We start from the raw sequence: 24,015 nt of genomic DNA on the forward strand, positions 1-24,015 counted from the left end.
TTCTCCGTTCCTCCTTTGATACTCTCTTTCCTTTGATTCATTATATCTCATCTTCTTATTTGTGTGCACAAATACCAGGACTCTGTAGACTTCGCAGGACACCAGAGGTGTAACCACCATCCTCTGGAAAAAGCGAAACAAGACGTCTGTGCGAAGTGATGGTAGAAGCAGCCCCACCGCAGGGTGAGATGACAAGCATCAAAGCTGCTGGGCTTTTAAAGGCATGGCACTGAATGTAGTCTTCATAAATCAAGCCAGGACAGCCCCAACCCTGTGCGATACACAAGCAGCGGGAAGGAAGAGGAGAGAGCAACTTCCCGGTGGGCCAGACATCACAGAGAGGTCTTGTATCACAGTGTTCAATCCTCTATAGAAGGGATAAAGGGAGGAGAAGGGATTGTCCATGAAAATAACACTGCAGCACCAACAACGACGCCGAGCACACACTGATTAAAAAAAAGGACCGTTGCTCCTTATGCTTCCAGGTAACACTGCTTCTTGATGATACTATTCCCAGATTTCGATCAATAAAAGTTTCAGCCGGCTCTGAACCCAAGGATTTGCATCTCAAGCTTTTATTACAATGTTATGTAAAACGTATGCAAAGCTTATACTATTATCTCAAACAGACCTCAAAAGTACTTTTACCTCCATAAAATGAACTGCTAAAGTGCAAAGGCTTCCCACGCCATGGAAATAATGGCACCAGGCACTCCTCTAAATATTTATATAATGTGATTGCAGCCATTCTGCAAAATCCTTCATAAAGGTATTAAAACATTAAGAGCTGATCCTCTTAGAGGGAATGTCTAACCAGTATGAAAATTTCCCTTTTCAGTAAAACCCAGAGCCCTTTCTCTTTGCTTTATTCCTACTATAAAAATCATTTAAAGCCCATTTAATAAGGGTCACCCAGGTGCACGAAAGATCTTCAGGATCATGTTTGTTATATACATCTTCTCTTGACAAGGCTAACAGCTCTCAGAGGCAGGATTCCCTCTTAGGGTTTCTACAGCCCCGGAATCTTATGGCTTAATCCTACCAGAAGGTTTTCTCCCTTCTGCTCTCCCGTGTCCTGTTTTCCTTATGGACTCCGTGACTGTTGTGACAGCTAAAGGTGGCATTTTGTAGTGAGTTTATCATTACCTGACTTTCTTGGCACCGGCATTAACACGGAAATGTGCTTGGCAGCTACTTGTGCTTTTTTAATATTTGACACCAGAGCATTCTGACTGCCTTTCCCCTTTGGAAACCAAGCCTTTCCAAAACGTAGCATCATGTCTGAGCAGCGCCTCGGCACAGGCGAGCTCCCATCGCCTGCTGAGTTACCGTGCATCAGCTGAGCTGCGACAACAGCGGCACAGAACAGGCAGTGCACGGCGAGACACAGGAACTTCTCAAGCTGCAGAAACCTGGTAAAATGTCTGATCGCCAATTGCTTTGTTACGGCTATTTCTTGAGTAAATTCCTATGTTTTTCTGAAGATTAAGCCAAGAATAAAGATCTTTGGGACAGACGGGGTTCAGAAGAATTCAAAACTATTTAAAACAAAACTGAGAAAGACTTCTTGTGACTGTGAGAAATAGCTAAAACAACAGAAAATTATTAGTTTGAAACCCTGTAAAAACAAAGCCACTGAAGTACTTTGAGGTGAATTGCAGAAAGTCTACTTTTTTTTTTTTTTTTAATTTTGCAACCAGTTCTTTAAGTTTTGCAGCCCAAACCCCCTGTGTCAGATGCCAGAGGCTGGACTCCGTTCCCTATTACAGAGCAGTGTCAGGCCCAAATAAAAACCACGCTTAAATTTCATCTACAGAAGCAAAACTCCAAGGAGTTTCCCTACAGAAAACACAAATCCTTCAAAAGCACAGGCTTATCTTACTTTTTTAAGTTTTTTAAGTGTTTAATGGAGTTATCGGGTATCACGTACCTTGGTCTAGCATTCAAAGCAAAAACAATCAACCTTTCAGAGTTGAAGTGTTGAGAACCCCAGCAACTTCCCACAGAGGTACAATATAAGTGCCATAAGTGCTGTCCAGTTCCTTCATGTGACTTTTTTTTTTTTTTAAAATGCATTTGAGCAGCTCTTCATACATTTCCATCGATACTACCACATGAGAAAATGCTGCAGGAATGATGACTCAATGCAAACCCTCCAGGCTGATCACTGTCCCATGAACAACCCTAATTGTTCTAACACTTCTTCTGACAGATTTTTAGTAGGGTTGAGTAAGTATTGATTTGATAAGTTTACTTAAAAACTAATCTGAAAAATCTGCAGATTTTAATAGAGCACGACAGTCTTCCACTGAACAGCTTCTCATAGACTAGAACCTCATGGACACCCCTTGTGAAAGCAATCAACCTTGTCAAAGCTAGATCTCAGGAATAAAGCCCTATGCCATGCAAATCAGAGAATTAATTAATTGGAGATCTAAAATAAATTAACATTATCTAATTATGGATGGGGAAGGTTACTTGCATATTAACAACCCTTCATCACACAGGAAGTTCAACATGTAACAACTTCATTCTTAAAACAATTTTTCTATTGATGCTTCATATCCTACGTGCTTATACACATGAAGAAAACAACTAAGAGTCCAGGGGAAGAATTACTAAACATAAAAGAACCTAGCAAAACCTGAGAACCCTCCAAACTACAGATTGTGTTATGCACGGGCTGATTTTTTGGATTGCTATGAGTGATTCCAGAAAGAAAAATACCTTTCATTCATACTGCAATACTACTCAAAAAACGTACATGCTTCCACGCAGAGACCCACTGCAGAACAGGACATTTATTTCAGAGTTCTTGCAGACTTGATTTATGTAGTGTGAATCTTAAACAGTACGGAAAATGGTAAAGTGAGAAATGTAAGCGAGGTATTATTTATCTCACCCACCTCTCGAAAGCAGCTCTTAAAAAATAAGTTTCATATGGTGTAAATTACTGCACAAACCTTAACATAGTAGAATCACATCCAGGCAATCTCTGGACCTAATTCCCTCTTTCTCACTTAATCTGAACTAGATGACAAGTAAATCCACTGCAGCACAATGACTTACATCAGAAAACGGTACAAGATGAGAATCAAGTTGTGTGAATCACCTGGGAATATTCTGCCCTTCCACAGCTTATCAAGGAGCTGCACAAACTGAAATACAGCGTCCACTGCTCTTAAGCGTGGTAAACCCTTTTGTACCCCTGAGGCAATAAAGGGAATCAATCATACAACGCAAACAGGACGCAGTTTAGGCCCTTATGAAGATTATGACCCAAATTAATCTATTCAAAAGCGTTGTGTGAAAAACACTATGTCATCAATGACATTTTATAACAGAAAGTCTGGCAGATGGAAAAGTTCAGAACCAGTTTCATCAGCAACGTGCTCGTCTCTCAGTTTTATCTTCCCAGATATCAACCTACATTGGAGAGGGGTTACATTCGTTCAAATACACACAGTTTAATGATCAACTCGTCGGTCTACCTCTTCTAAAACAAAAAGGAGTATAAATAGATCAAATTCTTCAACTCAGAGCAGCCACAAAGCTGGAAAAAGTCTCTGCATCCTGACCAATCAAAGAGTATCAGGAGCAGAAAATATGAAAATCATTCTAGTATTCCTATTCATTGCCCCATTTGCTCTTCCAGCTAGAGCTGAGAAGGATTATTCCTCCTTTGATTCTGCCACACCTGCCGAGACGAAGTCAAGATTTGCCATGTTAGATGATGTACGAATCTTAGCCAACGGACTCCTCCAGCTTGGGCACGGTCTTAAAGACTTTGTCCATAAGACAAAGGGGCAGATGAATGACATCTTTCAAAAACTTTACATTTTTGATAGGTCCTTTTATGAGCTCTCACTGCAAACTAGTGAAATCAAAGAAGAGGAGGAACAGCTGAGACAAACTACGGCCAGATTGCAAATCAACAACGAAGAGATAAAGAATCTCTCACAGGAGATGAATTTGAAGATTGAAGACCTCATACAAAACAAAATCCAGCTGCAAGAGAAAGTGTGGGGACTGGAAGACAAAGTCACTAAACTGGCCATCACCCAGCCTTCAGTGCAAGAGACAAAAGAAATTTCTTCACTCAAAGTAAGTAGACTTGTGAAAGCACCCGACACACAAAGCCAGAGTGAACTGTAACGCCGTTATCGGTAATTATGCAATGGAAGCTCATGTCTTCCCTTCATCTTCACTGGAGTACTACTGCATATTTTGAGAAATAAATCACTGCGATAATCTTAAAAGAATCAGTGCCTTAATCTGACACATTGTTTATTTTGCACTAAAATTCCCTAGCGAAATCAGTGTGAAAATAATGAAATTATCAGTCTTTGTATCTTTTTCAGTATTTTTATTGCAGATCAGTTTTAAGAAATTCTGCCATAATAATGATTTAAAAATTTGCAGTCAGGAAACAGATGTGACTGCCAAGCCCATAGGTTTGTATGTCATCAGCTCATTACAAGTCAATGCACCGGGAACTGCCTGCTCAGTATAAAACCAGGAAGTTTTAAACTTTAAAGAGGGACATCTATAGCACCTCTATGACCTCCAGGACCGAAGAACCTTGCGAGTGTTAACAGACTTAATGTCAACACATGCAAGCATTATCAGGTTTCCTGTGGAAAAGGAATATTAACTGTGTTTTGCAGAAGCATAAAAAGCCTAAGCAACTCGAGTGAGAAAACACTGGATATTCATCTCTAAGTAGAAAGATGAATCCACATCTCCCAAATCACAAGCTAATACCCTAAATACTGGGAATTGTTCCCTTTTCTGATCAGTGGCATACATCTAGTTTGAATCAAGGGCCAACTTCACAGAATGGAATTGTTCTGGATGTAAAAATAAAAATAACAGAAAAGGTCTACAAAGCTGCCAGTAGTTTGTCTCAAAAAAAAAAAAAAGAAAAGGGTGTTCATTTCAGAGACAAAGCAGGCAACCCTTTGGAAAAGGAAAGGCAATATTAAATGGTTCGTGCCTCTCAGAACTGGTCCTGTAAGAAGAGTTATGGAGGCAGCGACACTGCTTCTAACCACAGCCCTTCTCTCTCCCTTCTTCTCCTCAGGCTTTTGTGGAGCAGCAGGACAACCACATCAAGCAGCTTCTCAAAATCGTAGAGGACCAGCACATGCAACTCGACAGACAGCACAATCAAATAATGGAGCTAGAGGACAAGGTACAGGAACCATCGCTATTTCCTCTTGTCAGAATTTGTCATCTCTCATAACTGTTCATTCGGAGCAGCTCTCCCTCTTGTTCACAGTTTGGGAGTGTAGAGGAGGATGTAAACAAGACTGCAAACAGGTACCTTTCTGGGTGAGGGACTACTGTGCTGCCAGGCAGGAGGCTATGGCCAAAGCACACAATGACCAAGAACACAGCTCTGAACTACTGTCTATCAATACCAGGCTGCTGTATTTTCTGATGGATAATTTTCTTTTATTCTCTCTTACTATCCATCATATTATTTTTCTTCCATTGGTCTTCTAAGTATCATTCCCTTCTCTCTCTTTCTTCTTTCCCAATACTCAGGGAGCCATGTTCTCCAGTTCAACATGTGTCACCGTAACGCTGGGTATAACCGACATGCTCGTATTTAATTTATTCCTAAGAGGAGGCTAGAAAAGGAAAATGCATTTCAGCCTAAGGAACTGTGGGTTCTGTGCTCTTTAGATGTTGGCATTATTTGTCTAAGTGATGTCACCTGAGGAAGTAAGTTAAATCTGTTTGCCCATTAAGGTGCACCTCGTGAGAACAGGTCATTTACTCACCTCGTGAATCCTACCTTGTTTGAGCAGCAGCACAGCTCACATTTGTGCAACCAAAACCCTCTAGTGTTGTTCTGAGGTTATTTTTATGTTGTAAATTGGGTATTCTAAAGGACCACATTCAGAAGAAAAATTATTCTCTGCATGACACTGTTTGGCTTGATAGATGAATCTCATCATTTCAGAGCCGCAGGAAATTAACAGTCTGTAATCACGGTTCTTTTAGCTAAACCACATAGAGCTCCAGGAACTCGCAGAGAATTCCTTCACGGAGGAGCCAGCAGAACCAGAGGCCGTCCCCTTTCCCGTGCGCAATGCCACAGCTGTGACATACAGATCTGATGGTGAGACCTTCTCTCTTAGATGTGACTACACAACACACTGCATTCCCAGTATTCTTTGTGAAAGTCTTGCATTGGTTTTAACAGTCAAAGACTAAAAGCAAAAAAAACCAAAAAACGTCCAGTAACACAGCAATCCTGTCCTCAGCCTTCAGCCTCCATCCACCCCCCGTAAACCCATGCTGTGACCATCCCTTTGCTGACACTTCTGGTGTTGCTGACGCCTGCCTTGGAGAGTACGAACAGAGAACGTACTCCACGCTGGCTCATTCTAAGATTTGGAAGAGCTTTCTTTAAAGTTGACAGGCATTTTCAAATTGCAGCAATGGGAATAGTATTTATTGGGAACTTCATAAGGGGTAGGAAAGTCCATTTGCCAGACTCTAGTCCTAGGCCTTACAAACTTTTCAAAATCATCTAAATCGAAATCTTGCCTAACTTTAAAAATATAGGTGGTCCAGCCTACATACAACCTGGCAGCTGTACTCCCAAGCCCAAAGCAGTTTGTCCATTCCACGACATTTACTGTAAGACAGAATTAACAAAAAGATCGCTCTAGTTTTCATTTTGGCTCTGTCCCATATAGAAATCCAAGTTACAAAGCTGGATTAAAACTTACCACAGACAAAGCAGAGTTTGTAAGTGTCTGCTTGCTTTCCTAGGTGCCACTCCTGACTGCACTGCTCTCTATAACAGCGGCATGCAGTCCAGCGGGGTTTACACTATTAAGCCCAACGGCTCGGAAGCTTTCGATGTCTACTGTGAAATGAAATTTGGTAAGGCAGCTGTGCTAGCAACAATCTTATTTCCACCTAAATAGTTTCTTGTAAGCTAAAAACCTGTGTCTCATGCCAAAGTACACAAAAACTTAGCAGGATTTATGTATCCTCTTGACTTCTCACTGGCCTGTCTGTGCTCTGAACTCAGGTTTCCCGTATCATGAAGTCTCCTTAACGCTGCTTTCATTCTTTACTCACCTCTTGTTTATACCAAGGAAAGGACTTTCAATCACGTGACATAAATTAAGTATATAAAAAAATCAAGTCCCTTTAAGTACAGATAATGAAAACGGCAATTATAAATGCCATTATATTGCAACCATGAATAGCTTTTCCAAATAAAAGCAAACAGGAAATAGTAAATACCTTAGTAAACTTTTGTTTCATTAAATAGGGTTATTGTTTGAGACTTAGAAATACCAAACTAACCCAATGAGGCGAGTCCTGGAGACAGGATTCTTCTGTTGCATTTGGGTGAGCCAGTAGCTCTGTATCATACAGGTCCAGAATTGTCATGGACCAGAACGCACAGCACCTACTCAAGCTCTATCCTTGTAAGAACCCCATTTGTCTGTTCCTTTTGCCACTACCCAGAGATCACACATCGCTTGGCCAGATCAGTGTTCCCTGTTTTTTTCTCCTCACAACGCATCATCCTGCAGTGCTGCTCTGTGCGTGTCCTGCCCAGCTTTCCCACATGGTCCCTTTGCCACTGCCACCGGAGAGCCTGGAAACACACTGACGCAAACATGGGAGGGCCACATGATTTGTCTGGATGTGTAAACAGAGCAGCACGGGGTTGCCCTGTGCAAAAAGCTCCTCTTGCTTACATTCGTTGAAACGAGGTTGTCATGACCTGGTCAGGAGAAAGAGCCCGCTGCAGCCCTAGCATGGACACGGCCTTCAACGCTTCATACCTTCTGTGGAGCTGCGTTCCCAGCAGTCCGGCACTATCAGTAGAGGGAGTCTGACAATCTGATCAAATATCTGGAACATTTCATATCTCTTTTTTTAATCATTTTCTCTATGTTTGTGTTTCTCAGCCCTCATAAACAAATGAAACCTGGTTAAGGCAGCTTAACAAAATAAGTCCAGTGAGGTGAGTCCCCGCAAGTGTTGATGAGGACACTTGGACAGCCTCACATTCGGTTCAGCTATGCTTACTTAAATTTCTTTTCATTAACATTTAGGCTAACTCATTCTGCCTCAGAACTGGAGCACCCAAGAGCACGCTCATGGGTTAATAAGGCCAAGGCCTTACAGCTCAGTACAGGCGCGCTCAGGTCCGCTGCAAAATGAGGAGTAAGCGGGATTCATATGGAGCCACCTTCAATGCAAACCCATTTTTTTTCTTCACTGCAGCAGAGAGTGAGCTCACAGAAGGGCAGCACAGCAGTGCAGTCCGTAGGTCAGCGGCTGACGGTTTCAGTTACACCCCATCTTCTCTCTAACGCATTAAACACTTAAGCCAGGCTTGTGACTGACTTCTCTCTTCGCATTCACAGGCAGTTCCTGGACTGTAATCCAGAACAGAGTGGATGGATCGCTAGATTTCAACCAAACCTGGGAAGCCTATGCAAACGGCTTTGGTGACCTCAACGGTAAAAATGCCTTTTTATGTATCTTTTCTTTGTATCGGTTAGTTTGAGAAGCTGAATCTTCTTACTGAAAGGTGTTCACATGAGAGCAGATAAAACCTGCCATCAAATCTGAACAGCTTACCTAATTAGTGGAACATCAGAAAGTGCTACCAGAAAGCGTAGCTCAGCATAATTCTCAAAGACACATCTTGAAATGTGTGTTTACAAACTTTTGCTGAATTGAGGCCAGAATTCTTCAAGTGTTATTTTAATTACTGAGATTTTAGTATTTATAAAAGCACTCCCCAAAGCCTTGAAAATATACACACAAACAAAACCTCACCAAGCTGCTGTCACTACTTTCTCTCAAACTTTCTGCGATCCTGCTTCTCTTAAAACCACCACACCAATTTTTCCAACCCCAAGAGAGCCCGAGGCAGCGTGTGCTCCCCTGCACAAACACCTCCGGCTTCCCTGCGCGGTGGCCAATCCCCTCCGTGGCTGGATAGGGTGAGGAAACACCCACGTTCCCCTGTTAATCATCAACTCCGAAGAATCTGTAGCACTAAGTGCTGCCCAACAGCTTCCCCATCCAGAATATCTTCCCTATTTTTCTCATACAATGAGATGACTCTACCTTCGTTTAGAAAATAGTTTGACTTTCTAGGCACAGCACAGATCACAACCTCACCAATGGGGCAGCAATACTGACAATACTTCCACCTCTTCTACAATTAAAGAGCTGCTATATCTCAACCTTTCCCACATTTTGGGCCAGTAGCTCACAACTGAGGTAGACTTTTACCTGAATAGTTTGTCTGATCATATTGAATGCTACAGCTGCTCCTTGCCTGGTCTCCAGTTCCCATACACTACATCCACAGGAAGCCCCATCTTTTCAGTGCCAGAAAGACTTTGCAGAGGATCGCATCACTCAGCTGTGTCCTACTCAGCTCTGTGCTGCGTATTCCACGGGGATAAAATACAACAGGCTACTGCTCCTCACCTGTAAATTGTGAGAGCATTTTACTCAACCATCTTGTATTCTGTTCTTCTAAATGCCACCTGCATGTACGGTACCCACGTTCAGCTACATTCTTTGGCAATTACCTATTGTGCACTGACACCAGCGGCACTGTTAATAAGCTACTTCTCGAACATAATTCAAGAAACAATTAAACTAATTATCACAAATTCTAGCAAAAGAAAAATGCTCAAGTTAAATTCACTTTGTACACAAGGGTATCGAAACCTTAGTTTAGTTCTGCAGCTCTTTCCTTAAAAAACACAACAATTGCAATTAGGTTTTATGTATGTCATTTGCTTCATTTATCACACAGTTCCGATTACCCGTGTTTTAAATGTCTTGAGCTCTCGCTCAGAGTTTCACAAGAGGTGGGAAAGTTAAGAGACAAGCTGCAGTTCATTTCTATCTCTTGCTTTTATTGATCATCAGTGTGCAATTAAGAAGAGGTAAACAAAAAGAATGTAGCAGGAGACCTCTGAAAAGATCAACAGTCCCCAAGACTCGTATTATTGATTTAATTAAAGCAATGAATAAATCCTTTTACGTACTAAATTTTCACACTCACTATCCGCAGGTTATCCGTAAAAACAAATTCAATAGCAGTGTGAGCAATATGAGGTTTTAGGGAAAGTTTATCACATAACCCCTTCCCCACTAACTCTCTGTCCCCTAATCCTCACCTCTGATATCTCGATTCCGACATTGCACAGCTTATTTGAACACATATTTTCAAGTCTTTATCTTTTAAAGGTGAACAAGCTATCTGAGGTGCGGGCTAGAGAGCCGAAAAACACGGTAAGTGTGCTGATGCCTAGTTCCATATTAACAGCACCTATTTACTACGGCTTTGCAGAGGAATTCTGGCTGGGGCTGAACAAGACCTACTCCATCACTAAACAAGGGGACTACATCTTACGGATTGAGCTGCAGGACTGGAAGGACAATAAACGTTACATCGAGTACGCGTTCAGCTTGGGAGGCCCGGAAACAGGCTACACGCTCCAGCTTTCACGGATCTCCGGGAGCATCCCCAACGCGCTGCCGGAGCAGACAGAACTGCGGTTCTCAACTGCAGACCACGACGTGGACATAATAAACGACTTCAACTGTCCAGAAAACTACCTAGGTACCAGTATGCTGGGCATATTAACATGGGAGTTTCTTGGTTAGACGAAGGACGGTAGTATGCTTTAGTGGGCAGTTCCCGGTATTAGCCTGGCTTTAGATACAGAGAAGAGAGGGCAGCAGCATCTTTCTCCTCGCAGGAAAGGGCAGAAGATGTTTTTCAGTGGCAGATAACAGGGTTCTACAACAACGAGGCATCATCTTTCTATTTTATAGATAGGTAAAACTAAAGTATAGTGAGGCTGTGCAAACTCCTTGCAAAAAAAAAAAAAAAAAAAAAAAAAAAGAAGACAAACTGACTCTTAACTCCATTTTGACCACAAACCAAAAGTTAAGAATGACGGTGAGTTTCCATTCAAAGGGAGATTTCAGCTGTTTGTCAGGTATAGATGCTATAATCACTCTCAAAAGAGTAAGAGAGATTTGAGATTGAAGACATGTATCTCTTTAAAGATAATTTGGTTAAAGGATTCCTAATTCTTTGATTTTATGAAACTTTTACATTTTGCTAGTTTATAGCAGAAAGTAAACAACTGAAAAAGCAACTAATGATTAAAGCCCAGGATACAGAATTGCCCTCCAGACACCTGCTTCATGCAACAAACGTTTCCTACATCATTCTAGGCTTGAAAATTGTTAACGTCTGAAACAATGCTGAGAGCGTTACTCCGCTCTAGTGACCATAAAGCCAATGGCCAAGGATTTCCAAAGTGCTAAATCTTCATTTTTAGCACAGAGTCACTGCCAGTCCTTTGCCAGCAGAGCTAGGCTTACAATTTAAGCTCGTGGTTAAGGACACCAGCCAATAAAAAAGAGAATTTGCTTACAAAAGGCTCTTCGGCCTTCTGTAGATGCGGAGATTTAACTATTTGTACCTGAGAAAAATATCAGCAAATCAGAATCAGTTGGAAAGGGTCATGGGAAACATGAAAGTGTGGAGCTAGCTCCGTAAGTGTCCCAGCTCAGCAGCAGCATTTGTGTGTGCAGTTTGCTCTGCACCACTTCTTTTACGTGAAGCAGACAACAACAGGGAGCACAACTTCTCTGCATGTGCCCTCAACTTGCAGCAGTGAGTACACGTACAAGCACCATTTCATTTGGGTATACTGGGTAATTGTCACTTTTGCTGGAACTCCTCTGAAGAAGATTTATGTTGCAAATGGGAGCTGTCTACTTGGAAACAGAGCACAGTATGTTAGGGCACAACTGACAGGAACTGACATGACAATATTTTTGTTTAGGAGGCTGGTGGCACAGCGAATGCGAGGAAACCAATCTTAATGGGAAATACGTCGCACCAAGGTCTAAAGGAAGACTAGACAGAAGAAAAGGTTTATACTGGAAGCCTAAGAAAGGAAGATACTACTTGCTCAAGTCAACCAAAATAATGCTACACCCAACAGATTTAAAAAGTTTTGACTGAATGCTCAACCTGATGCATTTTAACTCAGAACATATACACTGAACATCACCACATCAAAGACGTTCATGTTTAATTTAGTAACAGATGCATGTCTAAATCCATACACTGTATGGTGTATTCTCCAATACACAAACCCTGAGGCATTTGCGACGGTCTTACAGTAGGTTTGGTGAGTATTGTCATTCACCCGAGCCGCGCTGTCAATGTGCTGTAAGTTATGTGGAGCTTTTACCTTCTCAGGATGAAACTCTAATGCCTAGGAACCAGCCTACCATTCGTATGTTAGACAGTACTGCTTGGGGGAACGGGTTTTCACGCTGTTGCATTCGTTTCTGGGTTGTGTAGTAGGGAACACAAAAACTGTTTCAGTAAACAAAGGGCTGGCAAAATGCTACAGAAGACATCTAGGTATTAATCTACAGGGAAAAAAAAAGAAATTTTGTTTCTTAAAGTAACTAATTTGATGTTTGGTTCATGGTATTGTTGTGGAATGTTTCTAAGAGCAAATGAAAGATGGGTAATTCCCCATTTTAGGTTTCTGCATATTTCCAGACAAATTCTCAGCAGTGTAGCTCAGGCCAGTCTTCGCTGAAGCACTGTACTCAGGCAGCTACAGATGTGTACGCACACATCAAGCAAGCCACAGCACAGATCTGATCTTGTAGATAGCACACTTGGAAGAGTAACTTAAGAACTACACTTTCTTACTGGAAGTTAAGAGCTAAGCTTCCAAGTTTACTGAATAAGTAACAGATCTTTTCTTCTCATTTGAAATGGATTCAGAGCCATCCATTTGTGACCTTGTAGTATACCTAAGAAATTAAATCTAAGACTAAGTGAGGACATGACAAAATACCTTTCAAATAGGGAACAGTTGCCTGTGCAGGGCAACTCCAATGGAGTCAATGGTACCAACCAACAAACCCTGTAGGCACAGCCTACGTGACAGTGCTGGTCCTGCTCCTGAGAACACATCCACATTTGTTCAGCCTCAGCTGCAGGATACTATAAAGCAGAAGGACTATTGACTTCCTTGTGGATGGCCAGCTGTGGAAGTGCTGACTGACAAGAACCCCAGTTCTGCAGTGACATTGAGTCATATTGACTTGTATATCTCACCTAACCCTTGTACAGTATGGATTTTTTTTATCTCAACATCTGCAACCAGACAGAAAATGCTTTAAATTGTAATTTGTCAGAGTGATGTAACTGTGAACAGAATGTGCTAATTACAGACAAACTGCAAAAACACTTTAATACTTTTACTCCTCCTCATGGATTTACTACAAAGAAGAGATCACACAGCACTGCTTATTGTACTGGTGTATTGTAATGTTTAAGCACCTGTTCAACCTCTATAAAGAAATAGATAAAAAAATAATTAAATAAATGAAACTTGAAAAGACACGAGATATGGAACTTGACTAGACTCTTTCTTGTAAGCTTTGGTTTACAAAAACCTGGTTTGTATTTATCTAACTGTTACAAGATCTAACTGATCTGGTGAGCAAGTTGGTGAAATTACTCAACGGAAGAAGACAATTCCACTCAGAGGTGCAGTGCCTTCAAAGATACTGTGACAAAGTTTTAAATGAATAGTGGTCCATAATGAAAAGAAATCTGCTCACTGTCTGGGCTTAGTTATAGAAAAGTTATTCTTTTCCAAGAAACTTTAGAAAAATTTCTTATCTTCCAGATCTTCAGAAGACTTTTTTCCAAGCATTGTAAAGAAATAAATAGCTTTTAAATAAAAACAGAAATATGAACAAAGGGATTATGCATTTTCTTCATTTTTATCCCCCACTTTAAAGAAAAAAAGTCAGTCATTGAAAATGTCAGAAAGTAGTAGAAAAAGCAAGAGTATGACAACTTCAGCACACAGATAAAGAAAAAAAACCTACATAAAATTGAAAAGAATTCAACTATATTTCACTGGGAATCTTGGGAAATGGAGAAACTTCTCTCATGTTCCTGTTCACAGCCAAGTTTTAGGTAAGTATGTTTGCCCCTTCACGTCTGTGTATTTTCTGCTGCGTCAGCCTGGACCCTTTTTGTGCCTCTGGCACAGCAGATCTACTGATACAGCAAGTTTTGCAACAAACCAGATGATAAGGTAGGAATTTCTAGATTTGGCAGTCTCAGGACTCGAAATGTGAAATGTATTTCAAAACTCTAACCTGTATGTGGTATTTGGAACGTAGACATCCCTGGCAGGAAACTCCAGGATCTCTCTTGTCGGTCTAACTCTGCTGTCTGGGTAAAGTTTGACTTGCAGCAACTCTGGCGTTAGACAGTAATGGGGATTCTCTGGAGCTGGAGATATATCTATCTTTAATTGAGCTGTAAGAAGAAAATGGTTTTATTATAATAAATACAAGTTAAATATAAATAAAAAAGCATGTTCATGCTTTGTTCCTTCAGGGTAATGTATGAATTTAATAAATTTTTAAAAATACAAATTACAGCCAATGTGGAATTGTTAAAAACAAATAACAGCGAAAGGTACGACCATCCTAAATGTATTAGTGCAGCATCATGTGCAAGACACTGGAGACAAATTCCTCAGCTTTGCTTGGCATGAGGTCTTAGGACGAGCCGCACACTCAGTTTAGAGCACCCTGCTTGAAGAAACTCTAGCAGAGAGTAACAAAACCATAAACAATTTGAAAATCACAACCTTTGAGGAATGGCTGAAAAAATGTGAGACTGGTTGGGCTACAAACCGGAGGTGAGTAAGAATGATCTAATAACAGCATTCATGTACTTGAAAGGTTGTGATAACTGCCCTGAGGGCACGACAGACCGTAACCAGATTAATTTGCAGCATGATAATTTTGCAAAGTTTTCTTAATGCCTAACCTCACTGCGAGGACAGCTGAGTGCTGGGAGAGATGATCTAAGGAAACAGCAGGATTGCTGTCACTGGAGAGAATTTTAAGAACAGGTTAAGTAAATATTGTCAGGAATAGCACAGGTCAGGGACCAGTGATGTTTCACTGCTGGTGTGCCAGCTTTTCTATTTCCCTTTCTCAAACAGAGGTGGAGTCCGATCCTATTAACCAACTGGGAGCCAGAAGAGAGATCTCCTCTCATCTAGAGAGTGATATTTTACCCAGGAAAACAGAGGTTCCTCAGCCTCTGCCAAGTTTAGGGCTTTGGGGTTCGTATCCTCTTCTCACAGATGCTACTCAGTGCGACAGGAGCTGCATGTGCACACATGTCAGTGAAAAACCTGCCAAAATGTCATCTTCAGTGCTCAGACAGGGACTGCTGTCGGTGACTTCTTAGGGTTTTTTCATCTGCTCACCTACAAGGACTGGGTGGTAATTGGGAAGGACTAACCAAACACCTGTGAGCCGAAAAGATCTTGTTCAATACCTGTGATAGGTCTCAGTCTCCGTAACACTGATGACGGCCGTCTCATGTCAGCAAGGAACTTGTACAAATCTTCATCGCTCAGGCGATCGCCCTCCTGTGGGATGTTGGGAAGAGAATGGTTATCTACACAACCCTTCAGGATTGCGAGAGAATGAATAAACCATTTAATACTCTAGTCTCTTTCCTCTGATATCCAAATGTACCTTCCCAGAACAAGGTGTTAAGATTAACATGCTAAATTACAGTTCATTTCTCCATCCTTTTTCCTTCCTTTTTCCCTTATTAATCACCATGACAGCTGCAGGAACTTCTCATTGAAAACCTGTTCTCTCCCCATCAATATTATCTTTTTCAAAGCTGAGAATGGCTGTTAAAGGTTTTCCCCAAAATATCCAATTTTTAGCAAGTATAATAGTTTGAAAAAGTATCCGTCATTCAGGTACTGATCCTCATTCCTTCTCCTCTGCCTTCTCTTTGGTATGAGTCCAGAAGAGTCTTACTTTTCAGGAGAAGTGTTAAGAAACAGTGGGAAGTGGAAGGAGTCTGTTGTCAATCTTCCTTGTGCCACATTCTAGTAGCTCAGAACTTCAATAATTTTGGAAGCATTACAGAAAATATGACTCTGCCTACCTCTAACCATCCCAAAGCAGAAGATATCTGATAACAAAGATAATAAATCACTATAAGAAAAAAGAAGCAAATGGAAGAAGAAAAATGCTGAGTCGTATTCCATTAATTGCACTCAACGGGAGAAAAGGAAGGGAAGATAAAAAATTAAAGATGCAGAAGAATTAGAAACTTAAAAACTTAAAACAATGTTTGGCATTTTTTAAAGGACAAATTAATAAAACAAGCTGTTTCAAAGCTAAGCAAAAATAACTTCGACAAAGTAAATAAATATATGCTTTTATAAATCATTACTAACGTAGTGAACTGGTGTCTGTAACAAAGAGGGCTGCAGAGCAGGGTCAGTGGAATGGCTGCACTAGCAGTGCTGCAGTACATTTTTTTCTGACTTCCCACATCTTGGGTGAATGTATTACAGAACTGCATTTCATTAACACCCTAAAGTAAAAGGAACTTCCTGAGCTGCTGTGTCACTGAGACCCCAGAGATACCATTCCCAAAGCCCAATTTCAGTCATACTGAGTTTCATGAAAGCACAGGGCAGCAGAGGCATGAGTCACCCTTCACTTTCGTGGTTTGCACCATGATAACTTCATGCCCTTGATGACATTTCTCCTTATTTACCCTACTGTATTTCAGAGCAGACTTTGGATGGCTACCCACAGTGAAAGTGGCACGCAACCAAAACAATCAGAAAAAAAAAAGAAAAAAAAAAAAAAAAGGAGTTTACCCAACTTCCAGTATACGGCATCTAAATCTTTGCAGCCCCAATAATCAAGAAATCAGTCCAAAAAATACCTAGTTGCTCACTATTAAATCCCTTTTTATACATAAAGGTGACATTCAAATAACAATTTCCCTGAACTAGACATGGCATTAAGCAAATCTTAGCAAAAATTAATGAACTGAAACCATTTTCTAAGCGTAACTAAATATTTTATTCCATTTAATATTGTTTTCCACTGCTTCTAGGGAAAATTACAAGCTCTAGCTAAGAAGAGCTGCCACTCAGTAAAGCAGCACCAGAAGTGAAATGCTTTGGTTTCTCAGGCATGCCTGGATGTGTCCAGGGAACTGATGCCAATCTCAAATCACCCTGATGAACCTGGGTCTGAGCCTCCTGATGTTTCAATGGGATCCTCTGCCACCCAATGAAACCAAAGGAGTCAACCGATCATCATAAAGCCTATGCAACCTCTAGGCTAGGACAAATACCTGGAATACTTTTTGGCACATACTAACCGCAAAAAGTTATCCTCAGTTTCTGTGAAATAGCTTCCGTGAGCATTTTTTCTAAATATGTTGACCAGTGATTCTTCCAAAGCATGTTAGAAAAATCCGGAGTAAAACAGAGTGATATTCTCCTGGCGAGAGCCAGTTCTACTAGTTAGAGTGGTTAAGTCACTATGCCATGATGACACTTTAGTATTCCAGTCAATAATTTCAAATTCCATAACATAATTATTCACAGTAAACTTATGGAAAGAATCCATCAACTGACTGTGGACTCTGCACGCTGTTCAAAGACAACCAGTGATCAGGGAACAGAGACTGCATGCATTGAAACCATCCCAAATCAATCGTCTGGCTCTAAACTGACTTCACATGATCCAATCGCTCTGTCCAGGGAGCGACTCCTTTAATTTGATAGCTTCATACAATACCTGTTTAAAGAAGTTTGTCACTGTCAGAGTAGCTGGTCTAAAACTGGTCAGATTGCAAGCCTCATCCCCACTTGTGGTTCTCTCCAGTGAACGCCTCCCGACAATACTGGAATTCCGCCTCTCCGACCATGATCCTTTACGTTCTTCAAACAATAAAAAATAAAAGTGGGGAGGAATTAAAAAAAAAAAAAGAAGAAAAACTACTGGCCAAGAGTCTACTTTTGTTCCAACCAGGATTTTCTACATAAGAAGAGAGCTGCTGCATTTGGAAATGACGCAGTAAGCGTGATAGAAGAGGTGGTTACGCTAAGCTAATCACACTCCTGAGGCATCAGGAGGCTATGAAGCACATCCGACTGCTTCTGCTCCTCGCTCAGCAACCTCACCCCAGTGCCTTACTGCTATTATAAAAGTCTTTATCGTGTGGAGATTTATGTGTTTCTCCTGTTCTGAAAGATGATGAAGTTGGCGGTTTTGGGGATGCTGAAGAGCAGTTTCAGATGAGCTGTGTGGTTCACAAAGATTAATCCACTCTGCCATTTGTTATCATGGACTACTCTGTTTTATTTCAACCATGACCCAAGAATATCAGAAGGCCTAGGGCAGGGGAAGGAAAGCCACAAAAGGAGCAATGGCAGATACAGAGCACGAATCAAGACTTCAACAAACTCTGGATTTGTCCACACTCCCACACGCAGATGCCAGATACTTTACCTCCTGTGCCAACTTCTACTTCCGTGGAATCTCTTTCCAAACTTCCAGCGCTGCTCACAATGTTCATTAAATGAATGGCTGTCCAGGCAAACGGCATTCGGTACTTGCCTAGTCTTTGACAAAACTGTTCTGCCTGGCATTTCAGTTTTTCCAGCTTCTCCTTATTCTGTGAAGCAAATATTCAATCCAAGAGATTAAAAGGAGACAAAGGAAAAAGGAACAACGCTTTATTTAGCAAAATCAGTAGGTAACAATGGCATCTTTTCAAACTTGCAATGATTTTTGCTTCAATAGCACCTTCTAGAGGAGGATCACTAAGGCAATCAGACTTCTGCTTCACAAAACTGCCATCAAGCCAACTCTACCAGACATGGGACAGCCTGAGAGCCACAGCAGCTGGCTTCATGCTTTTAAGCCTCCCAAATTCCCTGTGAAATCCCACTGAGTTCATCTGCCCACTGTGCTTTCAAGAAAAGCTAAATTTTACTCTATGAAGTCTGAAACAGCTTTCTTAATGTGATTTTATGCAGCAGGTTCTCAGATCATCTGGAGTTGCATGGGAAACTGAAAATATTCCCCAAATAAGCAGTATCATACTCATTTTATTGAGGGGAAAAAGGAATAAGAGAGGACTTTTCCATAATTCTCCATATTAAAGGGCAATTTTTTCCTTCAAAAATGTTGTTCCCTAAAGGCTTTAAGAAGTCCCCGGACAGAGGGCTGGATAACATCAGAGAGCTCTGTTGCTCATGCTCCTCTAGTTCAGGACATGCTTATGTACCTCACTGGAAAGGAGACCTTGAAAAATCACCTTCTCATCTATACTCCCAAGTATTCTGCAAATCCAATTCTAAAATTTCACCTAGGCACATGTCTTCTTATTGATCACAGGAAATGTCGTCTTTTACTTTTTATCTATATAGCTGAGGTGAAAAAAATCTGTTTTTCATGTGTGGTGCAGTGACATAAAGACAGAGATAAACAAAAAAAAAAACGTAAACTTCTTCAGCTAAAAATATTTGAGAACTTTAGGAGGGCAAAACTTTGTTAGAGTTTGATTGAAACTTACAGATGAACATCCCAGCTCCTTTGAGAAAAGCCTAATGGAAAGCCTCTTAATCACAGGAAGGGCTGGCATCTCTGTTTTGCCCTTCATCCAGTCCTCACTACTACCTTTTAACCTTCATCAGGCTCAACCCACTTGTACAAGAAATTAGGAACCATTTCTGGGGCTCAAAAGCCCTGTCTCACATTCTACGAACACAAGGTTTCCTCTTTGAGTTCTCCTGTATATCTTACAAACTGGAGTTGTAAAATAACATACTTAGCTCAAGCAACAATAAAATCAGTGATTTGTTATTCTACAGCCACGTTGTGTTGAGGAAAAACAAACAGCAGCCTGTGGGGGAAGAGACTGAGGAAAGGTCAAACTCCACTGAATTCTGCAGGTGCTACCAACACTCCTGTTTGTTTCTCAACCTACCCAACCCGCAATTCCCACCGGGCTCTGCCACACTTCAACGAGCCACCAGCTGCCAATTGCAGGGACTAAGATGGCATTCTGCTCTGAGGGGAAACCTCTGGTTTTAGACCTGAGCAAAGGGCCTCAACACCAAGGAGACAGGCTGTGTTTAAACACGCGTGGGGAAGACAAAGAATCGGTCAAACTGGGGCAGGTCCATCCTATCCACTGCACTTCAGAGGACAATGCCCAAACTGGTGAAGGCAGAAATTAAAGGGACATTGCTAATGAGAAAAAAAAAAACCAAAAAAACTGAAGTATGACATTTTAAATCTACCCTTACTATATGTAAACAGGACTGCTTTATCCTGCTGTTGAGCGTGGCCCTTCTTTATAACAGTAGGAAAAAGTAAAATCAGCAGAAAACAGCAGAAAAAAAGAAGCAGAAATACACTGCAATTCAAACCCAGGCCTGATGGAGAATCTCCTGCTCACATATTTCACCTGCTTTATAACCCTTCTAGGGGAAAGCAGAGGTACTGTGATGGGGTTGAGCTGCAGAAGCAATGGAAAAGTTGACATTTTACTGCAAATTCTCATCAAAGGCTGCCTTCACTTGACCCAGCTGTGAGCACACAGCTGATCCTTTGGGAAAGGGATCACAGATGACTGAGCTTGATGGCAACCTCACGTCTCCCCTGTCAGCTACAAAAACTGATGAGCTTTAACTACTCTACCCCAATCAGGCATCAAGATTCAAGGGTCTTTGACACTTCTTTGGCCTTCAGAATTTGACCAGATTCTTAATTTAAAATGGATCCTTTTAACAACAGGAACAGTATCAACGGCTGTTAAGTTCCAAGATGAAAGAAAATAATGTATGTTTAATTTATTAATAACAAAATGCCTTAAAGCACTTGTAGCCAAATTTAATCAAAACATCAAAAAATTCTTACCTTCGCTGCATCAGATTCTTTAAAAATCATATAAGGCTCGGCACACTCCCCGATATCTCCCTGCTGTAATACTTTTTCCAGCTGAGAAGGGAAAATGAACCATTATAAGGACATGTATCCAGCGAGGATTGTTAAACTAAACAAACACTAGGAAGCAAAAACATTCTTTCAGAAGAGCTAAAGCTTGACTTCCCTTTGCGAGTCAGGGAACAAGCACTGCACTCAAGTCGTTAGAACAATTAAGTTCCCAGATCTCCAGCTATAACTGAATCACAAGTGTAAAATATAGGTTCAAAGGGAACATATAGCACTTAGCTTTAGTTTGATTTGTTCTAGAGCCACTTTCAGCTCATTTTTAAGGTCCTGAAGACAGCTTACACTGTCTTCAGCATCATCATTTTCAGAATTCTCTTCTTATTTCTGCTCTCCATATTAAGGACCTACTGCAACAGCACAAAAAGGTGACTCAGACGCACTCAGCTAAAACAAACACAATTTTAAGTCAGTGCGTTTTCAAATCAAATAATGAAATAATCAAATAATTAAAATTAGCCAAAGAGTAGATGTTTGCTTCTAAAGTCTCAAAGTAAGTCAATGCCTCTTGAACACAAAACTGCTTAACACCCAGTTTCTGACAGAAATATTTTTCCTGTCACATGCACGAAGATGTTACTTTGAGAAGCATCCTGGCCCTCAGTCCCACGCCTGCCTCTGTACACATGCTGTTATTAGATCAGAACATCTTTAAACTTCTCCCATGCTTATAAAGTGCCACTCATACTTGTCTATTAGTAGAACTCCACAAGCCTACCACAACAGAAAGAACAAAACTACTTGCCATCAAATCTTGCATTCCCTGGTGAGTTTATGCTAGCAACACCTGCTATCTGAAAAGTGGTTTCCCAATAAGACCCATGTGAAAATTCACCTGACAGGGCACGCTAACGCATCTGTCTCATTTATCCCTGACTATACCCTTTTCATCACCAAACCAAAAAAATCACCCAAGCCACCAGCTCCTCCTGGATCACTGGTTTCACAAGCGCTAATATGCAGCCACAAACTATTCTGAACAGGTCCCCATCTCATAAACACGGGGTTCTCTCTTCCTCATCTCTTGTAAAAATCAGAAGAGTGAATATGTGTGCACAGGCAGAACAAGATTTTTAGAAGGAATTCAGGGAATCATACCAAAAACTGAAGATCAGAATATGCTCCAACACTACCAGAAGCCTTATTCTCCCCTGGGACTGTTTTGCCACGCCACAAAGCCATAACTTATTTTCAAAAGCTTACTCCTCATGTAAGCAGCAGCTAATGAAGAACTTGCACAAACCTCAGTCAACAGGCTCCTCAGAACACAGCACTTAGCTGGCAGGCAGAGTAACCACTGCCTGGGAACCGAAAGCACGTATTGAACTCTTCTTTTTACAACAGGATGATTTTCATGCAGAGATCAGCCAAAAAAACTGATTTAAATGCCAATCTGAACTAGTAACATATGTGTGCTCATTCGATCAAATGAAAGAAGAGAAAATAACTTTTATCTTTGTATACTTTATTCCAGGAGTGACCAGTATGGCATTTTATTTTGGTTAAGGATCTCACTCTCTTAGTAATTTCAATTCTTAAAGACACTTGAAAATCTGGCTTAAGGGCATATATCATTTTTGAAATGAGATTCAGATCAATATATATTTTAGATTGCTCACTTATCTATCATCTTAAGGAGTCAGCATATTGTTTCATAAGAAAACCAAGGTCAAGCCCCAGAAAGCTGCTCTATATGAAGCAAACCTTTGTGCTCTTTTCAGTTTTTCAGTATTATGGCAATGCGTATCTCCACTTAACTGTTTCTGTTACAAAGAAACTTAAAGTACTAAGTGAGAATATCTGACATTAAAGATAATTCTGTGGCGCTGATGTTTTATGCTTTCGAGCTCAGAATTCTGCTCTCCAAATGTAAATAAGAAAGCTAGTCAGTCAGACTTCTTTATATTTTACTTTTAAAAGAAAACAAGAGGCAAAAACAACTCAAAGTTCTCTGACATTTCTTACCTTTATTACCAAAAAGACATCTTGAGAGGGATAAGTGATAGAGAAGATGGCAGATCTGGCCAGCGTGGATATAGCAGCAGGGGGGACATGTGGACGAAGCATTCCCTTCATTTGTTCAGAGTTTAAATCAAAGTAGAAATTTTCTGAAATCTAAGGAAGAAGTTGGGTAGCTTCAAGCATTAGTCATACTTTTCATTTTTGGTAAATTCTTTATAAACACAACAGATAATTTCAAAACACAAGTTAAAAAAAAAACCTACCAACAGTGCCTCCTTTCAAACCATGTATGAAGAGAAAAATAAAAAGGCCTTTTCATTAAGAAATCAAGGCAGGACAGTGGGAAAGGAGAAAGGAAATGGAGAAAACAATAACAACCACTACCTACAAAATTTCCCCAGCTCCTGGAAGGTATGTAGTTCCATCACAGGACTAGGAATTACAATTGCTATCTGCATTGAAAATATTGAAGTATCAAAATAGAAAATGATCTTTAAGATCATCCACAGAAAAAGAAAAAACAAAACACCTTGAAGGAGAGACAGTGAGCTTTCTACGCTGAAACACCAAATCCTCGACTGTACCAAGGCTTCAAAGCCAAGATGAGAGCTGGTTATCAACACCAGAGGTCACTAAAGAACTTACTACGCTAGAGGAAAAAAAAATGGAGTAATGAGATGATAAAATTGGCTTATGAAATGTGATTTAAATATTAAACAAAGTTCACATAATATTCCACATACTCTCATCTACATAACTTAAAACTCAATGCATTAAATTCAAGTCTTAAAGAGATAAATGTCAAAATGCATATTTTTAACATTTTTCTCTCTACTACTCTAATATCTTGAATTAGGAAAACTAAGAGACTCTTCAAATATTAAATACAGAACATAAATAGGGGAATAAATGTATTTCGCATTTCTTATAACTTAGATCTTGAAAAGACTCCTCAGTTTTGTTTTGATTTTAGCAATCTTAGCATGTATGCCTTTCTTGTGCATTATTAAAATGTTACTTGGACACATACCATGCTGAATCATGAAAAAGAGATTAAGAAAGTCATAAAAACTTAATCTAAATAAAAGGTTTCAGTTA

The 24,015-nt window shown here is 40.5% G+C and overlaps 2 protein-coding genes across 5 annotated transcripts in view; one reads left to right on the top strand and one right to left on the bottom strand.

The window, feature by feature from the left end:
* Nucleotides 1–24,015, bottom strand: part of DOCK7 (dedicator of cytokinesis 7) — a 100,127-nt gene that overhangs the window by 46,438 nt on the left and 29,674 nt on the right. For all 4 annotated transcript variants that reach the window (XM_086753098.1, XM_086753097.1, XM_086753100.1 and 1 more), the window contains exons 9-14: nt 22,921–23,070; nt 20,863–20,943; nt 18,445–18,610; nt 17,731–17,873; nt 15,440–15,533; nt 14,239–14,401 (exon numbers count right to left, since the gene is read on the bottom strand). In XM_086753098.1, coding sequence (XP_086609224.1) covers nt 14,239–14,401; nt 15,440–15,533; nt 17,731–17,873; nt 18,445–18,610; nt 20,863–20,943; nt 22,921–23,070 — 797 coding nt within the window. The remainder of the gene's footprint in view (nt 1–14,238; nt 14,402–15,439; nt 15,534–17,730; nt 17,874–18,444; nt 18,611–20,862; nt 20,944–22,920; nt 23,071–24,015) is intronic.
* Nucleotides 3,569–13,832, top strand: ANGPTL3 (angiopoietin like 3). The gene is made up of 7 exons (XM_086753529.1): nt 3,569–4,104; nt 5,084–5,194; nt 6,013–6,130; nt 6,790–6,903; nt 8,412–8,507; nt 10,367–10,639; nt 11,880–13,832. The coding sequence occupies exons 1-7, from the start codon at nt 3,607–3,609 to the stop codon at nt 12,059–12,061; spliced, it is 1,392 nt and encodes a 463-aa protein (XP_086609655.1). The 5' UTR covers nt 3,569–3,606; the 3' UTR covers nt 12,062–13,832.

The sequence above is a fragment of the Chlamydotis macqueenii genome, chromosome 8, assembly GCF_036417535.1.
Source record: "Chlamydotis macqueenii isolate bChlMac1 chromosome 8, bChlMac1.mat, whole genome shotgun sequence".
Classification (NCBI taxonomy): Eukaryota; Metazoa; Chordata; class Aves; order Otidiformes; family Otididae; genus Chlamydotis; species Chlamydotis macqueenii.